Raw genomic sequence first — 12,749 nt, forward strand, 5'->3', positions numbered from 1 at the left:
GTGTTCACCGTTCGGGTAAAGTAACATGACCGTTTTATAGATCAGGTCGTTACGGACGCGGCGATACCAAACATGTGTAGGGAATTTTATTTTTTTCATTTTTTATCAGTGATAAATGTGTTTTTTGATTTTTACTTTTTTTTCCACTTTTATTCACTTTTTTTTTGACCCAGACCCACTTGTTTCTTGAAGATCCAGTGGGTCTGATGTCTGAATAATACAGTACAGTACAATATATATTGTTCTGTACTGTATTTTACTTACACTGAACAGATCTATGCCTTTCAGCACAGATCTGTTCAGCACCATGGACAGCAGGACGCCTGAGAGGCGTCCTGTTGCCATGGGAACCTTCCCCGTCTGCTCAGAACTTCGCAGACGGGGAAGGGTAAGGAGGGGATCTCTCGGGGGGCTCTCTCCCTCCCCATTGGGGGGCTGCAAAGGCACAGCAGCCCCCCGATGGGAGAGGGAGGGAGCTCCCTGCGCTGTTAACCTTTTCCATACAGCGGTCCGTACGGACCGCTGTATGGAAAGGGTTAAACGGCTGACATCGCATCGCAGATGTCAGCCGTTTATACCAGGGTGCCAGCAATGTGCTGGCACCCTGGTATCCCCACTAGACACCAACGATTATACCAGGGGAGGCGGGCGGGGGATCGCGATCCCGCCTGCCGCACCACCCGCCTCCCGTACCGCCGGCAACCCTCCCCCTGCACCTCCCGCCACCATAAAAATCATTCGGGGGTGCAGGGGGGGGGTGAATAAAACTTTTTTTTAAGGCATATAAAGTTTCTGATCCCCGCGGTCAGGGACTGCGGGGACCAGAAACTTCAGAAATCGCAGCAAACCGCAGGTCTGAATTGACCTGCGGTTTGCCGCGATCGCCGACATGGGGGGGTCACGGGACCCCCCCACGCATTTAGCCTAGGTGCCTGCTCAATGATTTGAGCAGGCACCGGGTTCCGATCACTGCCCGCCGCACGGCAGTGATCGAAAATACACAGGGCGTACATGTACGCCCTGTGTCCTTAAGTACCAGGGCACAAGGGCGTACCTGTACGCCCTATGTCCTTAAGAGGTTAATGAAGTTCGTCGGGGGGGGGGGGGGGGGGTAGGATTGCCAATGGTGGATCTAGTGTTGCGTCAGGTCTTCTGTGCCACACAAAACTTTCCGCATGCCCTTTTCATTTATAAGGGACGTGCCCCCATTGGCCAGCATTTGAATCACAAGTAGTGCACCTTCATCAGACCTCAAACTGGATGCAGACAACATACCAGTTCCTCCTTTAAACAGAACCCAGCCCAGTATACAGATGCCAGACCAGTCCCCCTCCCAGCATATACAGATCCCTGAAAAATTACAGACGGCAGATCAGACTCCCTAAAGTTTACAGACCCTAGATGAGGCACCCCTTGTATAAACAGACCCCATGACTGTTTAAAAAGATGATATCAGACCCTCATAACTATGTTGGAGGCGGAGGATTATAATGGCAGCAGAGGTGGTGGCAGGATGCACAGACCTGGAGGAGCGCGGGCTTCCCGAGCTGACTTTAATCCTGTTGGCTCACATGTGGTCGTTCTTTTTAATATGCCAGAGTACCCCCTGAGGCTGCAGCATTAGGGTACACATACCACTTGAATGGGGCTGAGCTACCCCTAGGCCAGACGACCAATGGTTGTGACATCACTGGCCTACGGTAAGCAGCAAGCAGGCCGCAACGTTGACAGGAGCGCCGGTGCCATCGCAAATAGCTGATCCAAGATGTCGGCCCCCCACCGATCGGATAGATACAGATGACTTATTCAGAGGTCTGGTCATCAGTAACTAAGATTCGGATAACCCCTTTAATATTGGGGGTTTGGAGGATGTATGTAGGGCGGCTAGTCTGGACGGGGCCCCTCAATAACCAAACCACTGCCTATACAAAAGGTCTAACCAGTGACACGGCGGATAACACGACAGCTTCCAGCTGCGCTCATCAGTAATTCATGGCGCACGGCACCCGGCTGCCCAGAGAACATGAAGTTCTGCGTCTAAGGGGGAGTAACCAGTCTGGTATAAAATATTAGCTGGTAATTATAACCATGTTCAGCAATTACGCTGCATTTTCACTCTTCAGGGATGAAGCTGTCACAGTAATTACAAGCCGCCATTTCCATAGCTGTGTATTTGCAGGGCAGAGCACTTCCCATTAAATAAAAATACAATCATGGCCTTAATTAAGGCAATAATGGAGAAGAAAAAGCTTCTGTGGCAATATGAAATATTCATGGAAGCAAGCTTAAAATAAAAAGGTTTCCCGTCTCCACTAATCGGAAGCTGCAAAATAAATGGGTTTAGTGTGGAAAACATGGCAGATGGTTCAAGCCCCCCCGATACATAGCTCTCAAAAATTTTTGGGTGAGAGCCCCCGGCAGTATTATTAATTACCCTATAGATAAGTTTAAGACCACAGGAAATAACAAAATGGCTTCATGTTACGGAGCTGCACAAATGTGCCCGCCCTCTCCGATCTCACTTCCTGCTCTGCAGCTATTGGCTGAAGCCCCAACACTGGGACTTCCCACTGTGACCCCACCCCTGCAGGTCCTCTGCACATTACACAGGTGACAGTGGGAACTTCTCGCCCCCATTTTTCCTGCTTTCTGCGCCATGTGGACCACAACACAGACAGAACAGCTTAAAGTGCTCAGTATTATGTTCAGAGAGCAGGCAAAATCTCAGGCAAAATCTGCACAGAATTTCTCTTCAAAGCCTGTCGTAACCAGAGCATAAAACGTATAAGCTGCAGGAGATTAAGGGAACATTTTCAGGATCTGGGCAGCACTTGCATATAATTCAGATTAACGCGTGCCTACTGTTTAGAAAGATGCCATAAGTATATGTAGGTGGGGGTCTGTGTGTTGAGACCCCCCACCTATAGCTAGAAGGAAGGGACACAAGTGCCAGGTGGAGGTCTCATCCCCTTTGGGTCCTGTGGGAATTTTTTTTACTTCCTAGGAAAAATAAATAAACGGCATGAGAGCCAAAGGGCGTATAACACTTTTTTGTCAATTGGCAGGTGTCTTGGCACCAAGTGATCTGAACTTCTGCCATGCCTGTGACACATCAGTTTTTTAGGTCCCTTTTTAAGGGTCAACTAATTCAGTGTTTTATGTCATATTATTGTAAGTGTTAATTAGCAGATGACACGGGAGACCCTGCAGGAAAATACCTGATGCCCCGGAGTTTCGCTCTGTTGTCATGCCGATCTATAAGGTTGTGCAATATTTCGAGCACTAGCTGACGCAGCTCCAAGTCCTCCATCAGAGAGGGAGACAGGAGAGGATCCAGGAACGGTTGGGGAAGGGCAGCTGCAATGGTTTTTGCCTTGTAACCTGATGTCACCTGTGAAAAAACACCAAAAAAAAGGCACAAAAATGAAGTACTGTGTACGATAATGCATAGTCCTGCACCTTCACATCGATGGTTCAAATGAAGTATAGATGATTATTCTAAATTTTCTCAAGCATTATGTGAGGGATACGTTGAGTCCAGATTTATATCCCCCAGATGTACACAAAAAAAAAAAAAAACACCCCAAATAATTACACCCTATTTATCAGTACAATGCAACTATTATGGGACTTGTGTGAAAAAAAAACATCAATTCTGCCACTTTTATTTTTTTTTGGGGGGGGGGGGGGGTTCTTTTTACAGCGTGCTGTACAAATGAAGTAGTTTCTAAATTAAAGGCTACGTACCATAAGTAGGGAACGGAGAAGCATGATCTGGATTCTCTTTGTTCCAAAATCCCTAAAAAAATTAAAATAATAATAATTAATAAATAAAAAAGAAAAAGTACATCTAACAAAACAAAAGCTGCAAAGTTAAAGGGGTATTCCCATGTGGACATTTATGGCATATCCACTGTATGTGCCATAAATGTCCGACAGGTGCAGATCCAGCTCCTATGTCAAGAGCGGGACCCTGTTATGAAGGGGCAGCACACACCGCTTGGTTATTTTCAGAAGTCCCAGAAGAGTATATTGAGACCATGCTTCACATGTGTGCCCACCTCTCCATTCAGTGCTATGGGATTTAAAAAAAATTGCCATTAATGGGTTTTACCCATCACTTTAGGATTAGTGGGGGTCCAACCTCTGAGACCCCCACACAATCCTGAAAATGAAGGTATCACTGCTGTACTTTAGCAGTGTGTCCACCTCTAAGTTATCCCTATTGTTCCTGGTACCTATTCAAGTAAATGGGCCAGCGGGCCTCTGCACAGTGGGTGGCCAAGAGAAGGAAAGAACAGTAATGGTGAGGTAGTGTGGTGGACTCCTCATTCTCAGGATCATTGGGGTCCAAGACACTAGATCCCCACTGATAATAAAGTAATAGCATATCCTAGCGAAAGGAGCAACTTAGCTTAAAGCCTACCTAACATTTCAATAGTACAGTGTGGTACATGAGGAACACTATTTGTGGCCTTTATATCACTTGTATCTGGCAGTTTTCCTATGTGCATACTGAATGTGGAGTTTGCAGTTCTCCCAGAGATGGTGGGAGAAGACGAGCTGCAATCCACTGTACAAAGAAAGTAGAGGAGAATCCGCTTCCTAACCTTCTGTTAGAAGCAGCGCTAGGATCATAGAGGACATCATAGAGAAGTCCTGACCTGTACGGTTATGAATAAAGCACTTTTGCCAAGATATAAACCTATTTAGCTGCAGCAGTCTTTGTCTGTGTGTTTCTCGGTCAGCTCCTGCTCACTCTTCCCCCCCCCCCCCCCCCCCCCCTCCCCACTCCATAGACTTGTATTGACATGTGCAATATGATCCTTCTGTGGAGCTGTAACGTCCTGGATAGGTTTAAGAAATTTTTGAAAGTGAAAAGCAATTAGCAAGAAGGGGGAAGGGGCAGAGATCGGTAAACAGCTGATAACATGAGAAGTAGACATTTCTCACTGATAAGACCTATTACAAAGTTTCTTATGGTCACTTGTACTATTGATTTTTGCACAGTTGCGTGAAAGGTTAGTAACTATTTAAATGGTTGCAGAAGGAGTAATCTCAACCCCATAGTCCACCAATCCACACAAAAAAAAACAACAACTGATAAGTACGGTAGGTGCTGGTCAATACCAATATCATTTATTACAACCTATGGATCTCCCGCTGTAGACAATCACAGCATGCCAGGAAAACGTCACACCATCAGGGCATACTGGAGCATTTTTCAACAGTCTCACACGTGGCAGAAATCAGTAACACGCATATGAATGGAGTTGTTTCTTCAGAGTGTGCATGGATTTCTACAAGCTCGGTTTGGATGAATGGGATAATTACTTCTGCCACAAAAGAACACACCCTTAAAGGGGCTTCCCAAGATTTTAACTTATCCCTTATCCACCCGTGTCCCCATTCTGTCCTTTTCCTGGGTGTTTTGGGGACTATGAGAAGAGATCCCCTGTTCAGGATCCTCATCTATTGGCCAGAGGGGAAAGCAGTTTCAAAAACCTGTCCTGTATTACACAGAAATCCCATTGACAGGAAAAGATACTGTGTAATGCTTCATTTCCCCTCTGGAGGCGCTGCAGGGAAACTAATCACTTAGTACCAGGTTTCCTCACAGATTGCAGTGATCGTTGAGGGTCAATTTATGATCAGCTTATTGTGAATGGACCCTTGATAGAAGTAGGGATTGTCTTAAGCGGAGAACCCCTTTATTTTACAAGATTACAATCGCCTAGCCATGCTGACCATGGGTCCTGCATCAATTTTATATTGCAGAAAAGCTGATGCTTGAACCCCAAAGTATACTTTATCCTATATATTACGCACAAAGACCCCGAAAACCCATACGTGAATTAGGTACCTCCCACAATACTGAAATGCGCACTCTTTCTCCCTCCATTCTATGAACTGTCCCCTCTACGGAGGGTGGCGCAGCAGCCGTGGTAAGATTTTCCTTAACTCACGGTGACCATTTCCTCAGCAGGGGTTTGGAGAACGCTACGTTACTGTGGAAACGTGTGACTGTTGTCATGGTAACAGACACCCGTATATTATACTTCTCGTCAGCAGATTTTCTTTACCATTGCAACTCCCCCCGGCAAATCCGTAAAAGAAATAAAAGTAAAATAAATAAGGAGTTTGCGTCTGTGCGCCGTGAAGGCGAATGCAGCTTCCACATGATTAAAACAGGTGTAGCCCTTTAAGAGCATGCATTCTAGATGCAGTGCAGATGTGTGCACAAGGGGTTACTTCTGCCTCGCTGTCTAATTCTACCTCTACGTCTTAAGTGGGCACGTGTGCTGATAAGACATCTGCTGCACGGCAAGAAGGTAAAAATAGTGCCTCAATCTCTGCAATCTGCATACAGCCCACATGGCAGAGAGGTCTACAGACCGAGGCCATAAACGCGACGGCAGCGGTAGGTGCAACTGTAAATATGGTAGTGACATAGCAGGGTAGTATGGATAATCTGACAGGTTTTAGGATATGTCGGGTTCCCCTGGTGGGTGGCTGCGGTGGAGTCCAGCCATTGGTCACAGTGTAGGACCTGCTGAGGTTTTGCCATCATGTCTCCTGCAGTCATCGCCTTTATCTTGGAGGTGCCAGTGCCATCCACATGTTGCTAAAAAGGTCTGCTGGGCAATACCACACAGTAATAAAAAAAAAGACGTGTGGGCAGATTAGGCCAAAAGGACCTCTGACCTTAGTCTTGTAAATGGCCGCCTATGGTTATACTCGGCATATGTGCAGAGTCTTTCCTATGGGGCCCTATGAGACCTGTGAACGATGCCAAATGCTAAGCTCTGGTACGTCAAGCGCCCTCTGTGCGGCTGTGTCTGTTAGGAGAGATCTTTACATCTCGGCAATGAAGGAAGGTTCCTGATCGTGTCGGAAGGATTCTGCGATTCCGTGTGACGCATGAAAAGGTTAAACTGTTAAATGGACAAAATTAAATTGGTCTAGACAGGAGAGCCATTTCTTCATCAAGGTTTTTCAGTTGAGCTCTAGAAATATACGACGGACGGACATGATCTAAGCAAAGTCCTCGGAAAATCTGATGGCTTATGCCAAAACGAGGACTCTTCTCATTGAAGGAGAATCCTGTCCATTTGTACAATTAGCATATGTGGACATTAGGGAAAGGAGGGAGAGGGTAACCGATTCAGGACCCGCAAAATGTGCAACTTCGGCACCATGTAATACCACATGTTACAGATATATTACAAAGTTTCTTATATTCGCCTGCCCTGTACCACTGACTCTCATGCAAAATTTGTTAAAAGTACAATGACAATTTAAATAGTTACATAGGGAAAAAAAATTATAAAAAAAAAAATCACCAAACATTTTTACAAATAGGTTTAAAACAAAAACTTGATTTAAATAAGAGTTAATTTTCGGACACAAACTTTTGTTTTCAAAACCCACTGAAGAATCCCTCTTTGCATTAAAAGGATGGCCAATTCATTGCAATGTCCCCCGCAGCGCTGCATGGGGGACTGACGATTTGATGAACAGATTCCTTGCAAGTTACAGCTGATAAGTTTGAGGGCAAACAGCAGGCAGCCCCCTTAGAGGACATCTGTCAGCAGATTTATCCCTATGACACTGGCTGACCTGTTACATGTGCGCTTGGCATCTGAAAGCATCTGTGTTGGTCCCATGTTCATATGTGCCCGCATTGCTGAGAAAAATGATGTTTTAATATATGCAAATGAGCCTCTAGGAGCAACGAGGGCGTTACCATTACACCTAGACACTCTGCAACTGCCGGTCCTATCATCACACCTGGTCCTGTCAATCTAAGTGCAGAGGGTGCGGCTTTGGTGTAATGGTAACAGCCCTGTTGCTCCTAGAGGCTCATTTGCATATAATAAAACATCATTTTTCTCAGTAATGTGGGCACATATCAACATGGGACCAACACAGATGCCAAGCGCACATGGAACAGGTCAGCCCGTGTTATAGGGACAAAACTGCTGACAGATGCCCTTTAAAGAGAAGCTGGACACTTGAAATCACCTTCAAAGCAGTGGTTACCAATAAAATGATATTGTTACAGATACTTCCACACAGTAACCTAGTATAAGAAATTCTGTAGTTTCCCCAACAATATACTAAAAGACCGTAATTTACAACAATCTGCAGGATATTGATTGACGCCCAGTTGGGCACAGTTGTAAACCAACCTTACTAATGTTTCAGGAAACCATAAGCAAATGTACTGGGTATGGATTTCCCCTGAAAAAATGTCAGCTCATGTTGGATTAAGAAGTCTCCTGAGACCATTATACTGAGGAATTCATAGATACGCAGTAATCGGATATGTCCTCTGTCCTTTACGCTGGCAAGTCCAGGAAAAACGAGATTTTTGTATAACTTACCAGTAAAACCTCTTTCTTGCTCTTCCTTGGGGGACACAGGAGACCTTGGGTATAGCTCAGCTCCCTAGGAGGCATGACACCAAGTAAAAACTGTTAAGCCCCTTCTCCAGCAGCTATACCCTCAGCCTGGAGAGAGAGACTGGACAGTTGCGGGTCCAAGTAGTGAGAAAAGGCAATGACCAACAAAGTGGAACCAACAAGTCAGCTACCCAACAGGGGCAACCAAACTGTAACCTGTAGAACAAACAACGATGGGTGGGTGCTGTGTCCCCCCAAGGAAGAGCGAGAAAGAGATTTTACTGGCAAGTTATACAAAAATCTCGTTTTCTCACCCATTTCCTTGGGGGACACAGGAGACCTTGGGATGTCCGAGAGCAGTCCAAGAGGGGAGGGATCACAGCCCAAGGCGAAGCAACCGTAAGCATCAAGAAACCGCCGCCTGCAAGACCAGGCAGCCCAAAGCAGCATCCGCCAAAGAGTGTGCACCCTGTAGAAATTGTTAAAGGTGTGCAAGGAAGACCAAGTGGCCGCTTTGCACAATTGTTCAGCCGAAGCCCGATGTCTCTGGGCCCAAGATGCACCGACCGCTCTTCGTGGAATGAGCGGTGACACCGAAAGGCGGAACCTTGTCCTTGGTGCGGTAAGCCTCAGCAATAGCCAATTTGATGAAGCGGGCGATAGCCACCTTGGAGGCCGCCGACCCCTTGCGCGGACCCTCTGGAACTACAAAAAGAGTCCGTGCACCAAAAGGAGCCTGTGATCTCCAAGTAAATCTTCAAGGCCCTAACAACGTCCAAGCAGTGCAGTTCCCATTCCTGGCGGTGGGATGGGGAGGGGCACAGAGAGGGGAGGACGATGTCCTCATTGAGATGAAAGGCGGAGACCACCTTCGGAAGGAAGGGACGGGACGGAGAACAGCCTTATCTTGGTGAAAGACCAGAAAAGGCTCATAACAAGAAAGGGCGGCCAATTCGGACACCCGTCTGAGAGACGTGATGGCCACAAGGAACACAACCTTACAGGACAGAAGTCGTAGGGAGATCTTCCGTAACGGCTCAAAGGGGGAAGCTTTGAGCGCCGAGAGCACAATATTCAGGTCCCAGGGTGGAATTGGGGAACGATACGGAGGAACCGAGTGAGCCACTCCTTGGATGAAGGTCTTGACAGGCTCGAGAGGGGCCAGGGGTTGCTGGAAGAGGATGGACAGCGCCGACACCTGATCCTTCAAGGAACTGAGGCCCAACCCCAGGTCCAGGCCGGACTGGAGTATGCAAAATAACCGTGGAGCCCCAGTTATGGGTCCTCAACAGAGTGAAAGCCAGATACCCCTCAAAGGAAGGAAAACCAAGCAAAGGGGTGTCCCCATTACAGAGATCACCAAATCCACCATATTAAGTGGATTAATGTCAAGATCCCGCTCTTTTACAAGCTTTAAGGATGTGACGGGGAAAACCTAAGTCAGTTATCCATCCACAGACAGCTGCTTCGGGGTGTTGCCCCTCATCAGTGTGGAGTAGGATTCTGGCTAACCGGGAGCAATGCCTTGGAGACTACTCAACCAAAACAATAGCTGATCTTAGGGAGACCAGCTACAGAAAACAGTGTTTTCTGTAGCTGGCCTCCCTAAGATCAGCTATTGTTTTGGTTCAGGCCGGACGGGAGGAAGGACAGAACCGCGGGGAGAGAGAGAAGCAGAGAGGGGGAACGCCCAGATTCTCGCAGAATCCCAGGTAAGACCTCCAAGTCCGATAATAGATCCTGGACAAGGCAGGCTTCCGGGCGTGGATCATGGTGCGAACCATATCCGCGGAAAATCCCTGTCTCGTCAAAACGGCGGTCTCAGCCACGCTGTCAAATGTAGCGACCTTAAATGCTGGTGGAAGATCGGTCCTTGAGAGAGGAGGAGATCTTCTCTGAGAGGCAGCGTCCACGGCGCTTCTCCCAGGAGCAGCATCAGGTCGGCGTACCAAGACTGGCGAGGCAAATCTGGAGCGACCAGGATCATGGGAATGCCTTCTGCCGCGATCTTCCGGAGAAACCGTGGCAGTAGGGGGATGGGCGGAAACACATACAGAAGGAAAAATTCTTGCCACGGAAGAACGAGGGCATCGGCGCCGTACGCCCTCAGGTCCCTTTCCCTGGTCAGGAAGGTGGGAAGCTTGTGGTTGAACCTGGAGGCCATGTCTACATCCGGACGACCCCAGCGAAGGCAAATGGACTCGAACGCGTCCAGGTGTAGCGACCACTCGCCCGGGTCGATGGTGGTCCGGCTGAGGAAGTCCGCCTTCCAGTTCTCCACCCCTGGAATATAAATCGCTGACAGGGCCAGAACGTGAGCTTCCGCCCAGAGGAGAATGCGGGTAACCTCGCATTGCTGCGGCGCTGCGAGTGCCTCCCTGGTGGTTTATGTACGCCACGGCTGTGGCGTTGTCCGATTGTACACGGACGGGCTGGTCTTTTAGCAGAGGAGTCCAATGTCGAAGCGACAAAAGGATCGCCCTCTATTCCAGGACGTTGATTGGAAGCTCCGATTGAGTCCAAGTGTCCTGGACGGACCGTGGAGGAAACACCCCCCCCCAACCCTGCAGACTGGCGTCGGTGGTAACCACCAGCCAGGTCAGTGGAAGGAAGGAAGGATTTCCCCTGGAGAGGGGTCCGCAACCACCAGCAGTGGGGGGGCCCGAACTCGGGGAGGTAGATGGAAGGGCCGGTCCAGACTTGTCCCAGGCAGAGAGGATCGCCCTTTGAAAGGTGCAGGAATGAAACTGTGCGAATGGAATCGCCTCGAAGCAGGCAACCATTTGCCCCAATACCCGCATGCTGGATCGGAAGGATGGGCGGCGGTGGAGAAGAAGATTGCGACCCGACCAGTGGAGGGCCGCCTCCGTATACAGCAGCATCCCCAGGAAGATCAACCGTCTGGAGGGGGTCAGGGAAGACTTGGGAAGGTTGACAAGCCAACCGAACCGCGCCAGGGTCTCCAGAGTGAGGTCCACGCTGGCGGACATCTGACAAAAGGAGGGCGCCTTGATGAGGACGTCGTCCAAGTAAGGCAGCAGAAAAACACCCCTGGAGCGGAGCAAGGCCAGGACAGGGGCTAGGACCTTGCTGAACACCCGAGGAGCCGTCGCCAGGCCAAAAGGAAGGGCGACAAACTGATAGTGATCGTTTCCCACTGCGAAGCGAAGGAGACGATGGTGACACCGAGCGACCGGAACGTGGAGGTGGGCGTCCTGAATGTCGATTAACGACAAAATCCCCCTTTCTCCAGGGAAGCCACCGCTGATCGGAGGGACTCCATCCGGAATCGCCAAAGGCGGAGAAAACGGTTTAGCCGTTTCAGGTCTAGGATTGGCCGCACAGAGCCTTCTTTTTTGGGGACCACGAAGAGGTTCGAGTAGAACCCTTTGAACTGGTCCACCGGAGGCACAGGAGCGATGACTCCCTTGTCCAGTAGGGTGTGAATGGCTGCGGAGAAGGCGGCCACACACTCAGGGTCCCGTGGAGAACGGGACCGAAAGAAACGATCGACGCAAACTCGATTTTGTATCCGGAGGATACAATTTCGAGCGCCCAGGCGTCAGAGACATGAGCCCACCAGACGTCCCTGAAGAGGAGAAGGCGGCCCCCCACCGGGGAGGGTGGGGGTGCACCTTCAGGCGGAGGACTGCTTGGCCGTGGAGGGGCGGGCAGCCTGTGACTTGCGCCAGGTGGGCTGTGCTTCTTGCGTCTATCTTGGGAGGGGCCAGAGGAGGAACCATCTGCGAATCGAGGCCCGGAGGACCTGCGGGAGGACCGAAAACGAGATGAACCAGAGCGGCCTCGAGAGGCGCCCTTGGTTCTGGGCTGGGGAAGATGGGTGCTCTTGCCACTTGTGGCTTCTGAAATAATCTCGTCCAAACGGTCCCGAATAAACGGGAGCCCGTGAATGGTAGCCCAGTAAAAGAACGCTTAGAGGCGGCGTCCGCCGCCCAAACCTTCAGCCAAAGCTCCCTCCTGCCGGAAACGGCTAGGGCAGACGAGCGGGCGATGTGGGCACCCGCATCGAGAGAAGCCTCGCAGATGAATTTTCCTGCCTGAACCATCAGTTGAGCTTAGGATTGGAGATCCTGAATGGGGACGTCCGACCCCAATTCCTGTTCAAGCTGAGAGCCCCATTCGGAGACCGCTTTTCCCACCCAGGCGGAGGCAAAGACCGGTCTGAGGGCTGAACCCGAGGCAGCAAAAATGGCTTTGGAGAGGGACTCCATACGACGGTCCTTGGTGGAATGAAGCGAAGAGCCGTCTGCTACAGGAATGGCAGTGCTCTTAGACAGGCGGGCCACGGGAGGGTCAATCTTAGGCAGGGACGCCCACGTGGCA

General features: G+C 49.4%; 1 protein-coding gene across 3 annotated transcripts in view; it reads right to left on the bottom strand.

Annotated features, from left to right (window-relative positions):
- EFR3A (EFR3 homolog A) overlaps positions 1 to 12,749 on the bottom strand; it is a 153,827-nt gene that overhangs the window by 44,190 nt on the left and 96,888 nt on the right. For all 3 annotated transcript variants that reach the window (XR_005779284.1, XM_040433716.1, XM_040433717.1), the window contains exons 13-14: positions 3,748 to 3,799; positions 3,219 to 3,391 (exon numbers count right to left, since the gene is read on the bottom strand). Coding sequence is in view for 2 of the 3 variants with exons in the window: in XM_040433716.1 (XP_040289650.1) it covers positions 3,219 to 3,391; positions 3,748 to 3,799 (225 nt within the window). In the remaining variant the exon portion in view is untranslated. The remainder of the gene's footprint in view (positions 1 to 3,218; positions 3,392 to 3,747; positions 3,800 to 12,749) is intronic.

The sequence above is a fragment of the Bufo bufo genome, chromosome 5, assembly GCF_905171765.1.
Source record: "Bufo bufo chromosome 5, aBufBuf1.1, whole genome shotgun sequence".
Taxonomy (NCBI): domain Eukaryota; kingdom Metazoa; phylum Chordata; class Amphibia; order Anura; family Bufonidae; genus Bufo; species Bufo bufo.